This window comes from Culex pipiens, chromosome 2 (assembly GCF_016801865.2).
Source record: "Culex pipiens pallens isolate TS chromosome 2, TS_CPP_V2, whole genome shotgun sequence".
Lineage (NCBI taxonomy): Eukaryota > Metazoa > Arthropoda > Insecta > Diptera > Culicidae > Culex > Culex pipiens.
In genome coordinates, this window is record NC_068938.1 from 99260358 (window position 1) to 99285837 (window position 25480).

The 25480-nt window shown below is 36.3% G+C and overlaps 2 protein-coding genes across 2 annotated transcripts; one reads left to right on the forward strand and one right to left on the reverse strand.

Annotated features, from left to right (window-relative positions):
• Positions 1-531: 531 nt before the first annotated feature.
• Positions 532-7202, reverse strand: LOC120429033 (zinc finger protein weckle-like). Its single transcript, XM_039594170.2, has 4 exons — positions 6942-7202; positions 6486-6879; positions 5889-6429; positions 532-1560 (listed from the first exon to the last, which is right to left on the reverse strand). Exons 1-4 carry the CDS (start codon positions 7053-7055, stop codon positions 687-689), a joined length of 1923 nt encoding a protein of 640 aa, XP_039450104.1. The 5' UTR covers positions 7056-7202; the 3' UTR covers positions 532-686.
• A 9840-nt stretch (positions 7203-17042) lies between these two features.
• Positions 17043-19290, forward strand: LOC120429034 (zinc finger protein 239-like). The gene is made up of 4 exons (XM_039594171.2): positions 17043-17255; positions 17319-17455; positions 17656-18994; positions 19051-19290. The coding sequence occupies exons 1-4, from the start codon at positions 17139-17141 to the stop codon at positions 19258-19260; spliced, it is 1803 nt and encodes a 600-aa protein (XP_039450105.1). The 5' UTR covers positions 17043-17138; the 3' UTR covers positions 19261-19290.
• The last annotated feature ends 6190 nt before the right edge of the window (positions 19291-25480 follow it).

Consider the following 25480-nt stretch of genomic DNA (forward strand, 5'->3'; position numbering starts at 1 on the left):
TATTACTTTTTTTTCCTTTTGTTCTAACTTTGAATGATCTTACAAAGAGAATTTAATGCTGTGACTGTTCTGCCTTGATTTTGCCTATGGGACAGCAGCACAAAAGTGATTTTTGTTTACGAAATTATAGAACAAACTACTATTTTTTATTGAACTATATAACAAATCAACATAAAAAATAACGTTTCCCAGGTTTATCTCAAAATCGAAATACATATGGGATGGACTCGATTAGAGCGGCAGTGTACTAGTGTAGAAGATCGCAAAATGATCCGAGTTCACCCTGACGAGTCAATAGTGATTTAAAGAAGTCGTTTTTGTATGAAAAGTTACCCAGTTACTTATTTTTGCCTAAGAAATCGAGTCAAAAGGAGGAGGAAAATATAATATAATATTATTATGTCATCTTTTCACGCCACAATAAAAACTCCACGGATTTTTTCGTTAGTTTGTTACAGTGTTAATATATTACCAGAAAATTAATACATTGAAACACAAATATAAAACTTAAAAATACTTTCCGACCACGACGTGGCCAATTCCAAAAAAACTTTCAAACAAATGCCCATTTACAAATCACGTCGCTAGCCGAACCTCCCTACCGCGCCAAAAAAAAACAAGATTCCAGACACAACCAAAAACAGCTATTCCACAATTACATGCATTCCGTCGTCGCCGCCACCACTTCACAAATTGCCACTCGAGATGAGCTGCAGCGGCGGCAGTCCGACCAGCTCCTGCATCGATTCCCCAACCTGGGCGATCACCACTCCCGCATCGCCACCCTCCGCCCCCGACAGACACTCCGCCTCGGACTTGATTCCGGTGGTTGACGTCGTCTGCGCCCCCGTTGACAGGATGTTCAGCGGAGGTGGTTCGCTGGGCGTGGAGTGGAAGTAAGCGGTGACCAGGCGGACGCCACGCGTTAGGACCAGCTGCTCTTCGGGGGTTAGCGGGATGGCGGAGGGTTCTTCTGGGTCTGCGGGTTGGTCGGTGGTGGTGGTCGCGCTCTTCGGTTGCAGCTGGTTCAGCTTGGGGATGTTGGTGGCGCGGGATTGACCGCCGGATGCTTCGAGGGCGGCCAGTTCCTTGGGGTGGGCCTTCTTCTTGTGACTTCGACAGTTGGACCCGTTGGCGAAGGTTTTCTCGCAGAATGGACACTGGTAGGGTCGGAGGCCGGTGTGCAGAATCAGGTGGTTCTTGAGCGCCTTGGAGCGTTTGTACTCGTTGCCACAGTACTGGCACTTGAATTTCTTCTGGTCCGAGTGCACGACCATGTGCATCTTGAGCGTTCGCTTGGTGTTGAGCTGGAGGCCGCAGTGGGGGCACACGTACAGCGTGTCGGTGTGGATGTCCTCGTGGGTTTTGAGGCGCGGCAGATTCTTGAACTTTTTCGGACAGTGCGAGCACTGGAACGGCTTCTCGTCGCTGTGCGTGACTTGGTGCTCCTTGAGGGCGCCCTTGGTTCCGAACGCCTTGCCGCACTCTTCGCAAACGTACGGCCGCTCGCCGATGTGGACCGCCTTGATGTGGGCCTGCACGTTGACCAGCTTGCTGAACCTGAGGAGGAAAGTGGAGACTTTCAGTATAGGCATTCAATATTCAGGGTTGTTACAACAACAAAAATCGGAAAAAAAATCCTCGCCAAATCCGCGCCGACTCAAAACCCCATCAGAGCAATTTTCTACGGAATCGGCCTTTTTTTATTTTTGTATTTTTTTATTCAGTTGAAACTTTTTTGGTGCCTTCGGTATGCCCAAAGAAGCCATTTTGTATCATTATAATTTTCCATACAAATTTGGCAGCTGTCCATACAAAAATGATACATGAAAATTAAAAATTCTGTATCTTTTCAAGGAATTTTTTGATCGATTTGGTGTCTTCGGCAAAGTTGTAGGTATCAATAAGGACTACACTGAAAAAAAAACCACAAGGTAAAAAATATTATGATGATTTTTAATTTCGCTTTTTGTCACTAACTCAACTGTTCAAAAACTCCGGACTACTTTAAAAATTTTAAGAATTTTAAAAATTTAAAGAATTTCAAGAAATTCGGTAAATATCTTATTTTTTTTTTTTTTTTTTTTGGGAGGGTGATCCAGCCGCACATCGTTGATGTCGAAACCTCTAAACTGGGCCCTCGTCCTGTCACGTCCGTCAGTAGTCTTGTCGTACATTACAACTAGAACCAGATCTGCCAATGAATTAGTACACTTCGACCAAATAAACACTGACGCTGTATGGATCTGACTCTAGAATAAATGCACAGTTGTGTGTTATTCATAAGTCCAAAATGTTCAATTATTCATATAAGTCCAAGTATTCATTTGCGGATTACTAGCAAAAACTTGAATTGAATAAAAGATATAAAGCAAGCTATCCGAAAGCTACTCTTATCTCAAATCCCCGACATTTTAATTAATAGCCAAAAAAACGTTTCTTGTAAAACCTGTCTGGCTTCTTTAAAAAAAAAAATAAAAAAAAAATTAATTACAGTTTATATTTTACAAGTTGTGAATTGAAATAGAGACGACAGAATTCCAGTAGATCCTCGATTCGCAACAATGGTCGATACAATCATAATCCGATAACCGTTAGTTCAACAGATCAACGAACTTAGTCCGATATCATTTCACTATTGATTGATCGAGACTCTACGGAAATTTTGACAAATCATAATGGTTTTTATGCTACTTGAATGAAAATCACCGATTCTGATAGAATTACTAAATTCACTGTTACTAATTTTGTCCCTAAATAACTAAAGGCAAAGTATAAAAAGTTGATATTTCGTTTCGTTTTCGTTTTCGTTTTACGGAGCAAGGTGGGGGACGCGGCCTCAAGTCAGTCCAAGTCCGGTTTCTTGTGGAAAAAAGGGTAGTGGCCGAACTAGTATTGCATACAAAATGAACACCACCGGAAGATATAGGGGATCGGGAGGGGGAAGGTGAAAGAAAATTAGTGTAGGTGTGAGTAGTAAGAACTTGGATGACTTGAGCAGTTACGGTAATCTAAGTTTAACACTGAATAATGAAAATCTTAAATTTTGATTCAACATAAAAAGGCCTGGAGGAAATTAAGTTGTTGGTTAATTAAATAAGAAAATGTAACTAATCGCAGATTTATACAAAGGAAACCTAACATGTATATCAAATTTAAAGGAAATTAAAAAAATATGAAATCGAAAGATGAATTAACTGTTCATATTTTACAAGTTGAACACTCGTCGTTAAGACGACTATTTCGTGCCTTCCATTTTATTAGGACACACAAGCTTTGCAAACAGGAGCGTATCCCTATCATACCTTTTGTAAACTGTTATTTGAGTGGGAGAGATACACTCCTGTTTACAAAACCCATGCGCTCTTTTGAAATGTTGAGCTCTATTGGATCGTCAAACCTCCAGTAGATCCTCGATTCGCAACAATGGTCGATACAACCATAATCCGAAAACCGTTAGTTCAACAGATTAACGAATTTTGTCCGATATCATTACATTATTGATTGACCGAGACTCTATGGAAATTTTGACATATCAAAATGCTTTGTATTATTACTTAAATGGAAGTTTAAAATTTATGCACGTCACATTTTTTTAAATAAATTTCAAAATCTATTCTATCCTACAATGCCTAGAAGAGGCCTCTGTTTCTGTTGTGAGTAAGCGCTAGTTTCAGAGTTCATTTTTCAATTTAAAAGGGGTGGGAGACGACTAATTTGCTTCATGAACTCCTACTCGGCCTTGGGACCACCTCTTAAGACACTGATGGCTCCTAGCTAGAAATTAAACCTAGACACAGCGTCGAGGCCCGCTTCGCATGGCAAAAATGTTGGCTGGGGGGAAGTGATATTATCACGAAATTTTATTTTAAAGCCAACATTGCTAACGGCGTCGAGGTCCTTACTCATGCCCAAGGAAGAAATTCGGTAAATATCTTATTATAAAAATTAGATTTTAAAAAAAAATTAAAGTTTAAACTGTTTTTTGTATTTTAAAAACTTCAAAAATTTAAAAAAAATAAAACTTCATTAATTTCTGGAATATAAAAAATTAAAAAAAAGGTTTTTTTTAAGAATTTTTAATAATTTAAAAAAACTCTTAAGATTCTTAAAATTCTTAACTTTTTCGAAATTCTTGATAATCTTAATACTTGAAATAGTCCAAAGTCTCAAAAAATTAAAGAATTCAAGGAATTTCAATAATTTAATTTTTATAAATTTTAAGAATTTCAAGACATTAATTTTTTTTAAGAATTTCAAGAATTAAAAAAAAATAAAGAATTTGAGAATTTCAAGAGTTTTAAACAATTAATAACAAAACAATTTAAAGAATTTAAAAAAAAAACTTAAAAAAATTAAAGGATTTTAAGAGACGGCCTTGGGAATTTTAAAAATTTCAGAAATTTTAACTGTTCTAAAGATTTTTAGTATTTTTAAAAGTTTCAAAAATCAAAAAATTTAAAAAAAATTAAGATTTCAAAAATTTCAGGAATTTTAAGCATTCAAAAATTCTATTAATTTCAAGAATTTAAAAAAAAATATATTAAGAATTTATATAATTTTTAGAATACCAAGAATTAAAAAAAAATTAAGAATCCTACAAGTTTTAAACAATTCAAAAATTTCTTTTTTTAGAATTACAGGGATTTGAGAATTTTAAGAATATTAAAATTTCAAAAACTTTAGCTATTTCAAGCATTGAGAATATGAAGATTCTTAAGAGTTTTAAACAGCTCAAAAACAAAAATTCAAAAAAAATATTCAAGGATTCGAGAATTTTAAGAATTCTTAAGATTTTTAAACAGTTCAAAAAAAGTAATTTCAAAAAAAGAATTTCAAGGATTCGAGAATCTTAAGAATTTTGAAAATTTCAAAAATTTTAACTATTTCAATTATTTTTACAAGTTTTTAGAACTTCAAGAATTTAAAAAAATAGAGATTATTTTTTTTATATTAGGAATTGAAGAATTTAAAAAATTCAAGGAATATCAATAATTTTTTTTAAATTTCAAGAATTTTAAAAACTTATACAATTTTAAGAATATCAAGAACTTCAAAAAAAATAGAATTTAAAAATTTCAATGGTAAAACTCTAAACAACTAAAAACACAATAATTTAAAGAATTTCAAAAACTAAAAATAAAATCAAAAAAGTAAATGATTTCAAGATAATTTTTTTTAAGAATTTCAATAAATTTTAAAATTTTAAGTTTTGTTAAGAATTCAAGAATTTTAAAAATTTTAAGTATATTTAAGAATTCAAGAATTTCATGAATTTTAAGATTTTATAGAATTTATAAAATTTTATGAATTTAAGAATTTGAATATTTAAGAACTAAAGAATTTAAAAAATAAGAATTCAGAAAAGTTAAAAAATAAAGAATTTCATATTTGTCAATTAGTTACGAACAAATATTTTAAAAAAGTTTTAAGAATTTAACTTCTTGATGTTTCTTATTGAGAAAAAACAAGCACACATTTTCGAAAGAAAATTAAATATAGTTTCTGATAGGGGAACAGCATTTAACTCCATCGTGCCTCTAATGTTGCCATATCAGCACATTGGCGTTCAATTACAGCTTATAAAAGGCGTTTTCAACTGAAATCGAGTGATAAATAGCCCAATAGGAAGTGAGCAAGCCAGTTTCTGCCAACAGTTTTACAAAATAAGTTGTTTAAATAGTGGAAATCAGCAAATTGGATGAATATAGTGCTTAACCTGCTTAACATACGACAATTTCCTCTAATCCCTAATATTAATTTTCTTCATAACTTGAAAGTAATTCAATCCCTCTCAATTCCCATCCGCACGAAATCCACGCCTGAACAAAATTAGCCAGCAAATCCGCGCGATTCGCGCTGTGCTGAATATTAAGGTTTCAACTCACTTTTTATCACAATAGTTGCACGGATGCACCATCTTCTGGTCGCTCGGCAGATGCACCGCCTCGTGCTGTTTGGTCTTCTTCTCGGAGGAGAACCGCTTCGGACAAATCCCGCACTGGAACCGCAACTCGGGCGAGTCCGGATGCTTGGACTGCAAGTGCAGCACGTACATCTGCCTGCTAGCATACGACTTGTCGCACTCTTCGCAGCGAACGCGCTGCTGCTGGTCCGGTTTGGAACGCGCCTTCGAACGAGGCTTTGACACGGCCGGTTTCGGTTCTTCCTGTTCCTCGTCCTCTTCTTCCTCCTCCTCTTCCTCTTCCTCCTCGTCCAACTCTTCCTCGTCGGGATCGCTTCCCAGCTCTGGCTTTTCTTCATCCAAGTAATCGTTGTCGTACGCGTCAAACCCTTCCGGCTCGTTGGACATCAACGTATCGTCCACCTTGAACTCGCCAAACTCGTCCACCGTCAACCTCGTCAGGACGCTATCACTCTCCTTGACCGATTCGTCCAGATTTGAAACAAGCCGATCCGAAGATTTCCCTGAAAGTAAAACTCTAATTAAAGAAAAAGCCAACCTCCACCCACGCTAAACCTACGCTTCTTCCTGTTGGCCACCTTCTCGATCTTCAGCTGGACCAGCTCCGGCTCGGTAAGTTCCCCGGCGTCCACACCCCCCTCCTGATCGGAAGCCAGACTACTCGCCTGCACTCCATCCACCGCCCCCTCCACCACGCTGCTCACCGTGAAGCCCTTCACGTCCTGCGAGTCCGCCTCCTCGACGGCCGCCAAAATGGAATCGCTCAAAAACCGGAACCGCAAATCCTGGATGTCACTGTCCAGCAGCTCGGCGTCATCGCTGGCGGAGGAGGCGCAAAATTCCAGCAGCATCTTGCTCGTCTGCAGGCAGCGCTCCTTGAACCGCTCCAGCTTGTTGACAAAGTTGTAGCACTCCTCGCAGATGCAGTTGCACACGTCCGCCAGCTCCTGCAGCTGAAGAGGACAAAACCCGGAGTCAAAAAAGGCTTCCCGAAATAATTCCTCAAACTACTCACCGAAAAGTGGAAATGCCTCATCGTGATTTCGTTCAGTTCGTCCAGCGATTCCAGCTTGTAGACGGCGCACTCGTTGGCGCACAGCCGGCACCAGCTGCGCCAGTTGCTGAGCATTGCGGCAAAGAAAGCACTGAATTTTCGAGCAAAAATTGGTCCACTTTTTACGAAAACATTGCAAAAACACAGTAAACTGTTTACGAAAAATGCACAAACGTAAACATTGATTTTACTTTGCCTGAGTTTGACAGCTTGGTGAGCGGGGCTAACATGGCGCAAGAATTTGATTTGACACACTGAAAGCCCAACCATGGTAATTTTAAGAACATTTGCTAAAAATGCTGCTTATTAAATTAACTGTGGCTTTTTGGTAAAAGTAAACGCAAATATGGTAAAATGTACTATACTTCCGCAAAATTGCATGGTAGCAATTACAAAATCATTATCATTCTCTCCGTATTGGAGGGTTAAAATTACCATACCGCTCTTGACATAGTAAAACTTACTGCGTTAATCAGTAAATCCAAGCACGGAATATTTTTGGCAAAACGTCGGTGCGTCCCAGTCACGGCGTTCTCACAGGATTCTTACAGAAATCTTACAGAGCGAAAATATTCTTACTAGAACGCTGCCATCATCCTGCTAGATTTTCTCAAGAATTCTTTGAGAATTCTAGCTCAAATGCAATAACCGGTTCTAGCAGGAGCCGGCGAAATCATCCGGTTCTGTAAGAATCCTTCTAGAATGCTGCCAGAACTATTCTGACAGATCTGCTGCTAGAATTCTGTAAGAATTTTGCTAGAATTAAACGGAAAGACTTTCTGCTAGAATCCTGCTAGAATTCTGCCAGAATAATGCTGGCAGGTGTTTCTGTTAGAATCCTGCTAGAATTTTGTTAGAATGTGAAGTTCAAAAATTTTTCCGCAGATTAAAGTGATTTATTTCATTTATTCCACGATTCTACATTTCACCTAACACACTATTTTTGAGGATTACGCATTCCTACTCCACTTTCCACTATTTGCGCCCGCTCCGATCCGTCCAAGCGATTGTTCCTGGGCCATTGTGGCATCATCGATTTTGACGATGTCCGGGGTTTCGCCAGAAAATCCACCTTGTTTGTATAACTGCTGAAATAAAGAAAAGATTTATTATTTATGTTGGGTCATTTTCTTGAACAATTAACTTACCGAGTTGGTGGCAAAGAAAAAACGTCATTCTCCTTCGACAAAAGAAAATGAAAGAACTTGACCGAACAAGTTGACAAAATGGCGGCAATCGCATTCGCCACAAATCGGTTCAGCGAATGACGTCATTTTCGACAGATTTTGCTCTGTCAGAATATTCTAGCAAAATTCTTACAGCATTCTGACAAACCTGCTAGAATCATTCTAGCAGGATTCTAGCAGAACAAGCTCTGCTAGAAATATCCGTGACTGGGGTGTTCTCAATTTAACCCTACAATATGGTAGCAACTAGAGAGCCTGGAGCTTATTAGAGAACGGACATCTCAAACCAAAAGTACCAATCGAAGCACGAGAACTGTCAAACGGAGGTACCAATCGAGCATAAGACAAAAGATTTTGCTCGATTGGTACCTCAGTTTGACAGTTCTCGTGCTTCGATAGGTACTTTTGGTTTGAAATGTCCGTTCTCTTATAAGCTCCAGGCTCTCTAGTAGCAACTACCATGGTTGGGTTTTCAGTGCACGATGGGTGAGCAACGATGCCAGATTATTTTTTGACAGATCTGTATTTTCTTAAAATTTAATCTGTATTTTATCTGTATCATGTCGAATTTGGAGCCATAGAAGACATTTTTAAGTTTTTAACAGTAGATTTAGGCATTTTTATCATATTAAAGCATAATTCAATCACTTAAGACTTAAAATTAGGCTTTATCGAACCTAACCGTGTTAAGTCTTTTTAAGCCTAATGATGGGTTTGTCTTAAAAAGACTAGTTTCGTTTTAGTACGAAAAAGGCTAAATTTTAGGCTTAATGTTATCGTCAAAAAGCCTAAATTTTAGTCTTTTTCGAGAATGCGAGGGGATCAGAGCGGACATAATCCAAGATGGCGGAACTTGATTAAGACTTATTTTTAGGCCTAAAAAGACTTATTTATAGGTTTAAAAGACTAATTTTTAGGCTTTTGCAGGAAATGGGAGGGGTCAAAGCGGGCATAATCCAAGATAGCGGAACTTGATTAAGACTTATTTTTAGGCCTAAAAAGACTTATTTATAGGTTTAAAAGACTAATTTTTAGGCTTTTGCAGGAAATGGGAGGGGTCAAAGCGGACATAATCCAAGATGGCGGAACTTGATTAAGACTTATTTTTAGGCCTAAAAAGACTTATTTATAGGTTTAAAAGACTAATTTTTAGGCTTTTGCAGGAAATGGGAGGGGTCAAAGCGGACATAATCCAAGATGGCGGAACTTGATTAAGACTTATTTTTAGACCTAAAAAGACTTATTTATAGGGTTAAAAGACTAATGTTAAGGTTTTTGCTGAAAATTGGAGGGGATCAAAGCGGACATAATCCAAGATGGCGGAACTTGATTAAGACTTGTTTTTAGGCCTAAAAAGACTTATTTATAGGGTTAAAAGACTAATTTTTAGGCTTTTGCTGGAATCGGAAGGGGATCAAAGCGGACATAATCCAAGATGGCGGAACTTGATTAAGACTTATTTTTAGGCTTGAAGCCTTATTTATGAGAGAGGATCGAAATGGCTGGAATGAAGGGTAGAAAATAAAATATTGTTATATATTATTTAAATATTTATAAATATGTTTTTATTTGGCAATTCGGAATTTTCGGAATACCACAGATCCACGGATGCGTTCAGCTTTAACCTGAAATAAAAAATAAAAATATTGAATATGAGTTGAGAAAGTTTGACAGTTATTTAATAATTCAAAAATTCAGGAATTCAAGAATTCAAAAATTCAAGAATTCAAGAATTCAAGAATTCAGAAATTCAGAAATTCAAGAATTCAAGAATTCAAGAATTCAATAATTTAAGAATTTAAGAATTTAAAAATTTAAGAATTTAAGAATTTAAGAATTTAAGAATGTAAGAATTTAAGAATTTAAGAATTTAAGAATTTAAGAATTTAAGAATTTAAGAATTTAAGAATTTAAGAATTTAAGAATTTAAGAATTTAAGAATTTAAGAATTTAAGAATTTAAGAATTTAAGAATTTAAGAATTTAAGAATTTAAGAATTTAAGAATTTAAGAATTTAAGAATTTAAGAATTTAAGAATTTAAGAATTTAAGAATTTAAGAATTTAAGAATTTAAGAATTTAAGAATTTAAGAATTTAAGAATTTAAGAATTTAAGAATTTAAGAATTTAAGAATTTAAGAATTTAAGAATTTAAGAATTTAAGAATTTAAGAATTTAAGAATTTAAGAATTTAAGAATTTAAGAATTTAAGAATTTAAGAATTTAAGAATTTAAGAATTTAAGAATTTAAGAATTTAAGAATTTAAGAATTTAAGAATTTAAGAATTTAAGAATTTAAGAATTTAAGAATTTAAGAATTTAAGAATTTAAGAATTTAAGAATTTAAGAATTTAAGAATTTAAGAATTTAAGAATTTAAGAATTTAAGAATTTAAGAATTTAAGAATTTAAGAATTTAAGAATTTAAGAATTTAAGAATTTAAGAATTTAAGAATTTAAGAATTTAAGAATTTAAGAATTTAAGAATTTAAGAATTTAAGAATTTAAGAATTTAAGAATTTAAGAATTTAAGAATTTAAGAATTTAAGAATTTAAGAATTTAAGAATTTAAGAATTTAAGAATTTAAGAATTTAAGAATTTAAGAATTTAAGAATTTAAGAATTTAAGAATTTAAGAATTTAAGAATTTAAGAATTTAAGAATTTAAGAATTTAAGAATTTAAGAATTTAAGAATTTAAGAATTTAAGAATTTAAGAATTTAAGAATTTAAGAATTTAAGAATTTAAGAATTTAAGAATTTAAGAATTTAAGAATTTAAGAATTTAAGAATTTAAGAATTTAAGAATTTAAGAATTTAAGAATTTAAGAATTTAAGAATTTAAGAATTTAAGAATTTAAGAATTTAAGAATTTAAGAATTTAAGAATTTAAGAATTTAAGAATTTAAGAATTTAAGAATTTAAGAATTTAAGAATTTAAGAATTTAAGAATTTAAGAATTTAAGAATTTAAGAATTTAAGAATTTAAGAATTTAAGAATTTAAGAATTTAAGAATTTAAGAATTTAAGAATTTAAGAATTTAAGAATTTAAGAATTTAAGAATTTAAGAATTTAAGAATTTAAGAATTTAAGAATTTAAGAATTTAAGAATTTAAGAATTTAAGAATTTAAGAATTTAAGAATTTAAGAATTTAAGAATTTAAGAATTTAAGAATTTAAGAATTTAAGAATTTAAGAATTTAAGAATTTAAGAATTTAAGAATTTAAGAATTTAAGAATTTAAGAATTTAAGAATTTAAGAATTTAAGAATTTAAGAATTTAAGAATTTAAGAATTTAAGAATTTAAGAATTTAAGAATTTAAGAATTTAAGAATTTAAGAATTTAAGAATTTAAGAATTTAAGAATTTAAGAATTTAAGAATTTAAGAATTTAAGAATTTAAGAATTTAAGAATTTAAGAATTTAAGAATTTAAGAATTTAAGAATTTAAGAATTTAAGAATTTAAGAATTTAAGAATTTAAGAATTTAAGAATTTAAGAATTTAAGAATTTAAGAATTTAAGAATTTAAGAATTTAAGAATTTAAGAATTTAAGAATTTAAGAATTTAAGAATTTAAGAATTTAAGAATTTAAGAATTTAAGAATTTAAGAATTTAAGAATTTAAGAATTTAAGAATTTAAGAATTTAAGAATTTACATTTGAGGAATTTTATAATTAAATTTATTTTGGCTTAAGAATTTTTTAGCAAATTTAGAAATATTTATTTAAATTGTGAAACTAGAATTTTAAATTCGAAGAATTTTCGAATTTTGAGAATTCAAGATTTTTAAAACTCTATAATTTTACAATTTTTGAGTTTAAATTTTTAAGAACCGTCATCAGGGGTGACATTGGGTCTGGGAGGTGAGATTGGTTCATACAAAATTCCTCATTTTTTGACCCAATTTCACCCCCCAGTCCCAATGTCACCCCTGATGACGAAATTCTGTATTTGGAATTTTGATTTTCTAAAAGTTTAAATTTTTTTAAATTGGTATTGGGCGGTACTAGGCTCTGGCAGGAAGGGTGGCACCTCGGGGGGAGGGGAGGGGGGGTTTACTCGTATTAGAATATTTTGATTACGGTTTTTGTGAATACACTCCCGAACAAATTCCTGTCGAGGGGGGGGGGGGGGGTGTCGTGGTCCCTGGTTCCGCTAGTGACCCACACTCAGGTACACACTCACCAACAACCCACCACCCATCCACAATCACACACTCCTTTTCTCCTCCACTTCCATCACGCCACAAATCCCTAACTGGTCACTACCGATTTTCGGTCTGGTCACACTCCCGGCACTTGAAATTTATCTCCTCCATCGTTCACGACACGACGCCCCAAGCATCCGTTTTCCTTCACCAACTCCCGGTCGATCCAAATACCTCCTCCTCATTGTCTTCCGTCCGGATGGTCACGTTGAATCGATGGAACACGCCACCGTAACTTAAATATTCCGTCCTCCTCCTCCTCTTTCTTGGGACGGACCATTTAACGACCCGTCGTTTGTTCCGTCCCCGCCTCTTGTTCCATTCAGTGGAACATTCAACACCCGGCGGCGGCTCCTTCCCTAATGGCCTCACCACGGCACCGGTTCACTCCTTTAAACTCAGAAACACCGAAAAACCTGCCACAACCAACTTACCTGACACCTTGAAAGGTCCGCACAACTCGAACAACAAACAAAAACTGACATGTCAAATCGCGAATAAGTTCTAAAGGTTTCTAACAAAAAGCCTATATTTTAGCCTTTTTCCTATTTCCCCACATTGTTCTAAAAAAAGCCTAAAATTTAGGCCCGAAAAAAGACTAATTTTTAGGCCTTTTTCTGACAATACTGACCAAACTTCAAAAAAGGCTAAAAATAAGTCTTTAAAGACTAATGCCGGTTTTCCGTGTTGTTCGAGCTGCAGTCAGATGGAAGTGCTCAAAATTAAGCCTTTTTTACTCATTTTGCATTTTGCGTGTAGGAATGCATTTTTGAGTTTGAACGCTAGTAGGGGCAGGGGGGCAGAATGGACCAAAGGAGCAGAATGGGCCACCCTTGGTTTTGGACTTTAGAATGGATTTAGACCAACCGTATGGAAAAGGTCTTATACTCGGTCTTATAAAGGACGTCAAATAACGCAAATAACATCACCATACCAAAAACTACGTTTGAATTCATTCAGCAACGGAACCTTCAAATCATTTAGAGCAGGGGTGCTCAACGTTTTTGAGTGGCGGGCCAAATTTGAAGCTCTCCTGAGCTTGCGGACCAAACCAAAAAATTTCAAAAAATATTATCCATAAGGTTTTTATTGCAATTTGCATGTCTCAACAAACATTGAAATCAGGTTAGACCGCTGCAAATATTTTTGTAACAAGTTCATACACCACGTATTGGACAAAGTCGAGAGGTGGTTGAACATTTTTTGGATGAAAACAATCGTGCGTGATATCACAAATATAATGAAATTCATAGGATATTCAATTTAATTCACTTGTATTTTCATTCAAATTCTAATTATTATTTGCAAAACATATTTCAAAAGGGGTGACACAAACTTTGAAAAATTGTATAAAAGGATTTTTCAACAATCATTCATCCAATTTCAATAGAAATTTATTACATTTTGGTTAGCATAAATCAGATGTTTGTCAATAAGATTCATAATACAAATGTCATGAATTTGAATCCCAATGGGAAAGGTTTCTAAGTGCAACAAAAGTTTGAGATTCAGCCTGTAAGAAAATAGTGAATCTTTTAAATAAGTATGGAATACCTATATTATTGCAATTTTTACAATTTTATACTTTAGTCAAATTTGAACGATTTATAACCAGAGAGAAGGGAAACAAACAACAAACAAACTTTGGAGAAAAACCATTCGTCCAGTCTAAATATTGTTGGAAAATTCAAAGAACACTCTCAAGTTGAGCCTATTTGTCATTTTTTGTAGGTCAGTGTTATCAATCAAATTCAAAAGTTTAAATCTAGATTAAATTTTCAAAAGGTCCTATCTGCATAGGAAACCCATGAGGGATAGGTTGTTTTGAAAATTTAATCTAGAAATAATCAAAATTTAAAAAAAATCTGTAAATATTCCAAAAATGTAAAAAAATATTTAGAAACATAAAAATTAAAAAATAAGATAAATCTAAATTCAAAAAAAAAATAAATACATAAAATTTAAATGTCAATAAAATATGAGCTCTTGAATTTAAAAAGTACTTAAATTCAGGATTTCGAAAAAAATAATTCGAATTAAGTTTTTTGGTTTTCACGCCGACTAGATTTGATTTTTCATTTAGACAGTCTACGAGCACTGTTTACATTTTTATCATTTGTTTGTCTGTTAATATGTGGGTGCGGGCATGTGAGTTTTGGTGCAAGTTACGGCGTAAAACCTAGTATCAAGAAACAAAAAAATAATTTTCAAACATTCGAACATTCTGAAATAAAAAAATCAGAAATTCAAAAAACATGAATATAAAAACAAAAAAAATAAAAAAATGTCAGTAATAATAAAAAATAGATTCATATATGAACAATTCCAGCCCAAAACAGGAATTTTTTAGGTACTTTTTTTCTCGACCCTCTCCGATTTCAATGAAACTTTGGAGACATGTTATCCTAGGCATATATAAGCCATTTTTGTGTATATGGAGCCAGTTACACTCGATAATGACATTTGAGAAGGGCGTAAGTGTTTCAAATATTTTTGTGTTTTGTAATTAAAAAATTACTGTATCTCGAAGCCGTTGCATCGTATCAAAAAGTGGTCAGAGACAAACTTGTAGGAAATTTGACGGGCTTTCCGAAAAAAATACACTGAAAGAAAAAAACACTCCACTTTTATGAGATTTTTTGATTTTTAAGTTTAAAAGTCAAATATGAAGGTGGGCCCACGATTTTTTTTCGTTCAAAATTTTTGTGAAAATAGCCTAAGATGTTACAAAAAGACTCACAAAAAAATGCAGGATGGAGCAACTCACCTAAAAAAATACAAAAATCATTTACTGAAACTATTTTTTTTGAAAAGTGCTCTAAACGTCAAAATTTTCCAAAGCCGAATACGGGAATCGATTCTCCAGACAATTTTAAATAAAAGCCTCTATATTGATCATTGTCCTAAGTCCAATCCTAGTGAAGTTACAGCGGTTTTTTAAAATAACAATGTTGAAAAAATAGGTTTTTTGATGGTTTTTGGCAATTTCTATATGACAGACTTGATTTTTCAGTCTCGAAAATATTTTTACCAAAAAGCTCGTCCAATTTCCCATAAGTTTGTCTTTGACAACATTTCAATTGGATGTATGTGCTTACAGATATAAGCTAATTACATTGCTCATAACTGAAAACATAATATTTTTTCAGTGTAGTATAGTAACCTGGATAGTAAATTAGCTTATATCTGTAAGCCCATACATCCAATTAAAATGTGTCTTTTTGTAACATCTTAGGCTATTTTCACAAAAATTTTTAACGAAAAAAAATCGTGGGCTCACCTTCAAATTTGACCTTTAAACTTAAAAATCAAAAAATCTCATAAAAGTGGAGTGTTTTTTTCTTTCAGTGTATTTTTTTTCGGAAAGCCCGTCAAATTTCCTACAAGTTTGTCTTTGTCCACTTTTTGATACGATGCAACGGCTTCGAGATACAGTAATTTTTTAATTACAAAACACAAAAATATTTGAAACACTTACGCCCTTCTCAAATGACATTATCGAGTGTAACTTACAGATTGTCAAGGCAAACAGATTGGCCAATGTTTCTGGACACCAAACGTGCTGGACACCAACCGCCCTTTACGCCCAGCAAAACTGGCAGTGTTGCAAGCGCAAAACATACGTTGCCAGTGCCGATTTATTTTGCATCGGCCAATCTGTCTCCCTCGACAATCTGTAGTGTAACTGGCTCCATATACACAAAAATGGCTTATATATGCCTAGGATAACATGTCTACAAAGTTTCATTGAAATCGGAGAGGGTCGGGTACAACCGATTCCCTATTTGACATGGAATTGCTCATATATTAAAATCCAAAAAACCTAAGGCCTTTGCAAATATTTTTCAAAGTTTATGTCGCCCCAAGGCCCCCCCTCTTCAAAATTGGTCCAAAAAATCAGTTTATGTCGCCCCCAAGGTCGACCCCTTCAAAATTGATCCGAAAAATCAGGGGGAATTTTTTTTTTCAAAAACTTCAAAATATTAATGAAAATAGTAGTCAAATCATCTAAAAACAATCTGAAACAAATTTTTCTGCATTGATAATCATATTTAGCATATTTGGGCTGGATTAATCTTTTTTTTAAATTTTTATGAATTAACAATGTACAGCACCTTAAAAACTTGTTTGTCTCGCAAAAATAAAATTTCTCTTAATACTTGGAAATTTTTGATATTTATGATTTCACTGGTGTGTAAAGCATTTTTAAAAACTTGTTTTCATTCGAATGTTAAAACCGTGGGTCGTAAATTCAATTTTTAAACTTTGTTATTTGCTTGTTTAAAAAAAAAATACAAAATTTAAATTTAAAAATTCAAACGTAAAAAAAACTCATTTGTATTTAAGTTCAAAAATCTGAAAAGGTTCCATTCGATTCATTTTTACGAAGCTCTCCCCAAAATTTCACAAACATTTCTCAAAAACGTAAAACGTTAAAAATGCATGAAGTTTATCATTTTTAAATTTTGTCATTTTTAAATTTTAAAATTAATTTTTAATTTTGCTTGCGAAGGAATGCGCAGCTTTTCTTGAAAAAATATAAAATTTAATCTACCCATTTTTCAGTCCAAAATCCGAACTTGACTTTGAGTACTTTCACTGATTGCATTTGTGTCAAATTTCAAATGTCATTCGATTCAAAATATTATTGTTTTCATTGGCGTTGAGTATGGTCAACGGCAACTGTTGCTCGTAAATAATTTCCAGAATTTTCAACAGCTTTAAAAAAAAGTTATTTAAAAATACAAAGGTTCCTCCAGGAATGACCTCCAAAGAGTGCCGGCTCTGCCTGCGGCACGAGGCCAACTGTGTGTCCCTGTTTGCTAAGCGTCGCGGGACAAAACTTGCCGAAATTGTTCGGTTTTGTGCCAGGGTTGAGGTAATGTTTTGGTGGTTCGTTTGCTGTTCAATTCATAAACCAACTGTGTGTTTGCAATTTCAGATTTCCGAAGACGATGGCCTGCCGGGGGACGCCTGCCCAAGGTGCGTGGATGAGGCCCTGAACGCGTACCTGTTTGTAAACAAATGTCGCCGGTCCGACGCCGAGCTGCGAACCGAACAAGCCTTCGCCAAGGATGGGTAATGTATCGATCGAATGTTTGTTTAGTTCATCGATGGGTACTAGAAATTCAATTATGGGTTTGGTAAACGCTAAATTTCCTTCAATATTTTACTTGCATAGTCTCTGCATTTTGAAAACATTTTAAAACATTGAACTATTTCGATAGTAAAACTATTTTATCGTTTTTGATAATAACTAACTTCAATCCTATTGTCAGCTTCGATGATGACGCGACAAGCGAAAACCCCACCAATACTGAGCAAAAGCCAGTTGTGGAGGCAAGCTCGGAGAGTGCGCCAAAATCTACCGAAGAGCCAGAGGAAGCGCTCGCAGATATGCCCGAAGATGCCTCAAAGTTCTCCCCAGTGGCTCAACAGGTTGAACACGTGGAGTCGGAATCGTGCGAAGTGCAGGTGAAACTTGACATCGAACTTCCCAGTGTTCATAACGAGCCTGTTGATGAGCTAGAATGCGTTCAGACGGAAGATGAGTTCGTTACGACTGAAGAAGAGGCAGAGATGATTGCGGAACCTTCGGACGCAACGGTGTGCATAAAGCAGGAAGAATTGAACGAAGTTTCGGCAGCTGAGGGTGAAGAGGAAGAGGTGGATTTCTTTGTTGAGTACTTGGACGAAAATTCCGAATCGGTTGCTTCTCCGAACAATGATGAAACCATGGTGGACGATCAATATGAGGATGAGGATGGAGTTGAGATGGAGGTTCAAGAAACAGTAAGCGTTACGAGCACAACTCGAATTTACCACTGCTGTGGAGTTCGCTGTCGAGCATCTTTCAACACTGCGGAGGAGCTGGACGAGCACTCGATTCAGGTGCACCTGCCCTGTCGAGAACCCGCCAGTTCGCAAAAGTCATTTGAATGTCAACGTTGCTTCGCGAGATTCAGCACGGAGAAAAGTCTTGCGTTGCACACCCGAAGGCTGAACGACTGTCCATTTTGCCAAGAAACGTTTGCCAAATTCAAAGAAAAGCAAGTCCACATGCTACAGGTCCATGGAGAGTCGATGCCGGTCACAGCGAGTAATTCCGAGGAGCGTATCTGCTGCGGTTGCCACGAAACGTTTGCCAGTGAAGCGGAACTCCGTGCCCACAGCGAAAGCCAGCACGCGTTGCGGAAAGGAGCTACCGACGAGACGCGATCGCTTCAGTGTACCGTCTGTTACAAGCTGTTCCGCACGGTGGAGAGCTTACGGATCCACCAACGGTTCGTGTACAGACCGAAGAACTTCGTCTGCGACACGTGCGGTCAGGCTTTCGACACTCGCTCGAAGCTGATGACGCACGAGATCGTACACACCGATCAGCGCGACTTTCAGTGCGACAAGTGCGACAAATCGTTCAAAAAGATTCACGCCCTGCGCAGCCACCAGCTGCTGCACGAAGAGAAGAAGGAGGTTTGCCGCGAGTGTGGCCTGCGGTTCCACCGGAAGTCGAACCTGAAGATGCACATGCGAAAACATCAGGATACCTTCTTCTACGCCTGCCCCGACTGTCCCAAACAGTTCAAGAACAACTCTCACTTGAAGGAGCACTACAAGGTGGGTTTCAAGATCACCCCCAACTTCTCTTCAAGTCTCACCCGTTTCTGTTTTAGGTCCACTCGAAGGAAAAACCGTACCAGTGCTCGTTTTGCGAGCGCACCTTCAGCTACTACAGCGACCGGAAGCGGCACGAAATGAGCCACACCGGGGCGTACCCGTTCGAGTGTGGCAGCTGCGCGAAGAAGTTTGCCCGGAAAACGCTGCTGGACAAGCACTCGCAGGTGTGCCTGGAGCGAAGCTCGATGCAGGAGTTGACGGAATGATGGTGAGTCGGGGAAATATATCGCTTAACTCTCATTGGATGTAATTTTTTGATGCTTTCCGAAATCCAGTAACACAGACGTAAATAGTTCCAACTGATTTTGGCGAAACGCCACATGAAAGTGGACAGCTGTATAGGAAACTTTTCCAAAAGAGGATAGTCGACTCGAATTCTATGCATGGATAAAACGTCGTCAATTCTGAACCCAAATATTTCTGATGGGTAGTTTAGATAAAAATTCAAACCTGTACCACAAAACAAACTCGAGATAGACACCAGCTAATGAATTAAGGACAATTTGTACTCCAAAAGTGATGGATGTATTGGAATAATCTGATGTCTCCCCCTCTATATGGTCTATAAGGACAAGATCAAACAATAAATAAAGCCGAAAGTTCCATTGACCATTCATTGGGACGGGAAAATACTGCTAAATATTTACAGGCGCATCAACACTGAAATTCCAATAGTTAACTTGAAATTGTGAAGGTCTAGGCAATTATCAAAAACTAATAACTAATTTCGGACTCCAACCAACAATACTTGATAAAACTCAACAAGAACACAAGGTGCATGTGCGTAAGTTACTCAGCTGATGATTTCTCCAATACTGCTTCAGGTAAGTTCGTATTCGGGATACGCAGTTCGTAATCGCAACGATATGCCTTGTGTCACATCGAAATCCATTACTAGCTGAAAATGTTCCTATTTCGGGAACTGCGGGGGAATTAGCTCCCTTACAGAGACGTCAACCGTTCCACTTAACATCTTCACTCGACATAGGGTTTACGATGTGGATTACTGTAACAATAGCGCTCCAATTCCATCGGGTCTTGTTGAAAAAATCTCCACCGAAATTGGTAGAAACAGGAAAACGTGATATTATCTCGAATCAAAACGCTGCAATGCTTTTAAAAGCTTATTCTTTGAACAACCACACTCAGAGCCATCATTTCCAGAATAACGTGCTTGATCACAGTCGCAAGTAACAAGAAATGTTACTAAATGAGGGGTCTAACTGATATCTGACGACAACCACATTAGCGACTATCATGTAAGGATGCTTCAGAGTACTAGAAGTTAAAGTCCGTGTTAGGGAAAAGTAATTCGTGATCGCAATGGAATGATTCGTGCAGTACCGAAATCCTTTAGGTTTACTAAACTAGTGTTATCAACTCTCTTCCGGAACATTGGGTAGGTTACTCCACCAAGAGGTCATCTCTAAACCACGTAGCCGGGTAAAGGAGGGAGAAAGGGAACTGCGATGTTCCCAAGGATGTTCCACTCTCCATATGAACATTTAAAAAACTTCATCATCCCGGTACGAGATTCGAACTCACGACCTCTGGATTGGAAACCCAGCACGCCGCTAGTCGAAACCCATCCCGTACCGCTCAGTATTCCCAGTGAGCACATTTACTCTTTTAAGGGATCTGACTTTGCCGAGCCAGACAGGAATCGAACCCATCACATTCCGCTTACAAGGCGAAACCCGTAACCTCACGGCCACGGAAGCTCAGAAAAATTAAAAAAATGCTATTGTGATTCTATGAGCAATGGTCCAAGAGGTAGGGGGCCTGACTTTAAAAAAAAGTGTCCACGTGGTTTACGGCTGGTCCGAAAATCAAACAAGATCCGTCTTGGGACAACATCTCCAACGATTCTGGTACAATTTTCGAGTTTGTTTGCCGAACTAGCTTATAAAGATTTTCTCTTTTTTGAAAATAGGGAAAATGCCTTTTTTGGAAATCAACACATTTAATTCGCGTTTTTTTTTTTTTTTTTTTTTTTTTTTTTTTTTTTTTTTTTTTTTTTTTTTTTTTTTTTTTTTTTTTTTTTTTTTTTTTTTTTTTTTTTTTTGGGAGGGTGATCCAGCCGCACATCGTTGATGTCGAAACCTCTGAACTGGGCCCTCGTCCTGTCACGTCCGTCAGTAGTCTTGTCGTACATTACAACTAGAATCAGATCTGCCAATGAATTAGTACACTTCGACCAAATAAAAACTGACGCTGTATGGATCTGACTCTAGAATAAATGCACAGTTGTGTGTTATTCATAAGTCCAAAATGTTCAATTATTCATATAAGTCCAAATTTTCTAACTCATATAAGTCCAAATAACTCTAACTTCTAACCTAACTTGAATTGAATACAAGATTTAAAGCAAGCTATCCGAAAGCTACTCTTATCTCAAATCCCCGAAATTTTAATTAGTAGCTAAAAATTCTAGTACGTTTCTTTTAAAACCTGTCTGGCTTCATTTAAAAACAAAAAAAAAATAGATTTACAGTTCATATTTCACAAGTCGTGAATTGAAATAGAGACGACCATTTGATCGTCAGAATTCCAGTAGATCCTCGATTCGCAACAATGGTCGATACAATCATAATCCGACAACCGTTAGTTCAACAGATCAGCGAACTTAGTCCGATATCATTTCACTATTGATTGATCGAGACTCTACGGAAATTTTGACAAATCATAATGGTTTTTATGCTACTTGAATGAAAATCACCGATTCTGATAGAATTACTAAATTCACTGTTACTAATTTTGTCCCTAAATAACTAAAGGCAAAGTATTAAAAGTTGATATTTATAGTTAAAATCCTAAATTCTACCAAAACTATTTGTTTAAAAACCCGCATCCTAACCTGACACCCACATTAAGATAGGGAAAAATCACATATGTAGCGGTTCATTGTACAAATGTGATATTTCCACTATCGGAGAACCTCCTTGTCTCGATGACAGCTTACCGGCCATCGATTAAGCCCTGAGACTGCGCCAAAGTGGGTTCTCGCAGCATGAAGTGGTGTCCATGTGTAAAAATGGAAGCTTCAGCAATATACTGAACACTTCGATTTTAATTCCACATCGAATCAAATCATACTCTTTGCCAAACAAGCATCAAACCTATGACACTCATTATGACAAAGCCCAGGGGTATTGAACTGATTCGCGTTCGAACAAAACCGTCGAAATTTAAAATTTAAAATTTAATAAATGTGAAAATTTTTGATTTTACTTTACTTTTTGATGTTTTAAATTCATTTTGAAATGCAACATAAATCATTTATAAACAAAACTAGTTTAAACAAATTTCAGGCAAAATTCTGACTTTTAAACAATTGAATTAAAATTTATATATGTTTTTTGTTAAAAAAGCTTATAAACATAGTTAACTAAATATAAATATTGATTTTTTTTTCTTCAAAACTATATCAGCAACCTTAGTGATGGTACATTTGACTTAAAATAAAGTTTGAACACCTTTAATCTGATTTTGGAAAAAAAAATTGACTATCAAATTCATCCCGGAATATAAACTAAGAATTTTTTACGTAACAATTTTTTTAAACACTACTGAAAAATCTTGTCTTCAAAAATAGTGCATGGGTTTTGTGTGTTCTACCCCAGTACATTTTTTTAAAATTATAATCTCGAGAAAAACCATACCAGTTGGAAAATTTTCCAAAAATAAATTGAAATCCTATCAATGTCACCCTGGTTTACGATAATTTATTTTTCCAGATTCTTATTCCATATACATGAAAGCTGTGAAGATGTTTAAACTAATCATAGTTATCTTAATAAAAGAAAAGCCGACTGGCTAAATCATTCTTTGTCCAACCGTCAACAGGACTAGTCGCCTGAATTCACTTCACTGATGGATAACACTTAGAATCACAACTTGTATAGGTGAGCCAGGATAAGCTTCCGACGATATTCTGCTCATAAATCTAGAATTCAAACTATTTTCATCACTTTCGAACTACAAGTCAAATAGAATTCCGGCTGGGTGTTCCATTAACAATACATTGGGACGGGAAATTGCTGTCAAACATTTTCTCGGGAAGAATTAAGACAGCCTACCTATTTTGGATACAGGATCATCAACTGGGAAAGCAGTACACTCAAACCCCGGTGGTTGGTCACTTTTTCGTTTGACACTTTTTTAGTTTGTACCCCGTTGGTTGGTCAAAGTCAAACTAAAAAGTGACGAACTGTCACTTTTTACACGGCGCTCACGCACACTATCAAAACAAACGTTTGATAGTGTGAGTGAACTCCGTGTAAAAGGGGTGTCAAACTAAAAAGTGACCCCGTTCGTTTGACAACAGTTGGTGTCAAACCATCGGGGTTTGAGTGTAGTTCAAACTGAAGAAATCATGGAATGGAATCATACAGAGAAATTCGCTGCCATGAGTTTCGACACGACAAAATCCATTTCGGGTGTATGGTCAACACGAGATTTCTTGGAATTGTGGTTCCTGTTTCATCTTTCGATTTTGCCTCCAGGTCTTATCGTTCTAGCGACGATGCCATAACACAAAAAGACACTGACGTTTACAAAAGACTAGATCCTTCTTGGCTATAATGATGTTTCTGAAGACTAAAAACCAGAGATACTGCCAAGTACTTAAAGTTGAAGTCCGTGATAGAGAACCTCAATTCGTGTTCCGTCCAAGACGATTCTAAAGGTGACACCGGCAAACATCTACCATTGTATTGATGGCTCATTTGAAGTACGTCACACGAAATACGTACAAACACACCAACACATCGCCGCCTGCTTTACTGCTATGAATGGGGAATCCAGCGCTCGTCTGCACGGGTCGCTTCGTAGTAGTCGACTCGTCGTCGTCCAGGCCAGTTGAGCCAGTTGAGCGAGATTCTTACTGTAGTACGTGCGCGGTTCCTCTGCACTGCATTTCCAGCCAGCAGCCTCATCCGCGGGGCCAGCCAAGTGAAAAGAGAGTGGTGTGGATCTTCTTCGAGGTGAAATTTGGCCGAGGGTATTCCAACGGGAAAAAATTCAACGCAATATCCACGATAGGAGGGCGGAACGGTGAAATTGAAGGGATTTCGGGAAACTTTCGGGCAAAAGGTCGCCGAAAAAAGTGGTTCGTGAGGAGTTGGCTGCGTGTTGAATTGGGCGAAGAAAAAAAAACGAGATGTCCTTACATTCAATTTGTGATAAATAGTAATGGTGGTCGACAGTGTGTGAACAAGAGAGGCAAGAAAAAGAAACGAACGACGGCGAACCAGTTTTTTTTCGCGAAGAAGTCTGGCCGCGAGAAAATCAGGTTTTTCGCGACGAAACGACTTTGGCCAAAAGGAAGAGAAGCACAAAAAAAAGTGATGCAAAAATTCCGCTTCAATCGCTAGGTTCTGGATAAGGCCCCCCCTCCCTCGAAAGTGTGTCTGCAAAGTGGCCACTTTTGCCAGCTCGAGCGACCGAAAAAAAACGCAAACGAGACGGAGATAGTGTGATAGAGTGAGAGTCTCGATCGATCCACCTCAGCAGCTTTTTTTGTTTCCCGTGCCCACTTGGAACAACATTCGACGTTGGCAGGCAGCAAGTCGACAAAAGCGCCCACTGGTCCCGTTTTACCCCGCTGTAAACTGTCGTGCGTGCAAAAGCGACCCTCAAAAGGTCCAGCAAGATTTTTGGATATTCCCATTGGATCTCAACTCAATCTCGGGGCCAAAGGTAAGATATGCGTGAAAATTTTCATTTGTGGCAAAAATGGATCCCACAGACACACACACTCCCACAACCATACAATCAAACATGCGATTGTCTGTGTTACGTCGTGGCGAACGTGTGTGTGTGTGGGTGGCGAGTGTTTACACTCATACCACAGTAACAAGTGGCTGAGAGAGCGATCACGCACACACACGGTGCCGTGATTACACACTAATGTTTTGATACAGAGCCAGGCAGAGACGAAATGAAAACATTACTGTACATTCCGTGGCACCGAAGGAAATCGTTTGTTGACATTCCTTCAGTGAGTGTGGGAAGTGTTTTGGGAAATCTAACAGGAAAATGAGGAAAACTAAATCATTGCTTTAACTATCTGGGAATCGAAGAGTTAGTTAAAATACAACGATACATATACTAAAATAGAGCTTGTTTGCTCATCAATTGATTCATTTACTATTACAGTTTTATTTTTGATTTACCAGTTTAGTAGTTTAGTAGTCGTCAAACCTAAAGCAAAGCGAACAAAATTGTTTTTAAAACTCTCTCCAATATCTCAAAATTCCAAAACTAACAAGTGCTACAAGCAAAAAAATAAAAGGGCTAAACAATGAAATCTGGAGCAACATTTGAAAGGGGCGGTACGACATTGCTCTTACGGCCTTTCGTCCCATTTAAACGCGTGTAATCAAAGGCCGTAAGAGCAATGTCGTACCGCCCCTTTCAAATGTT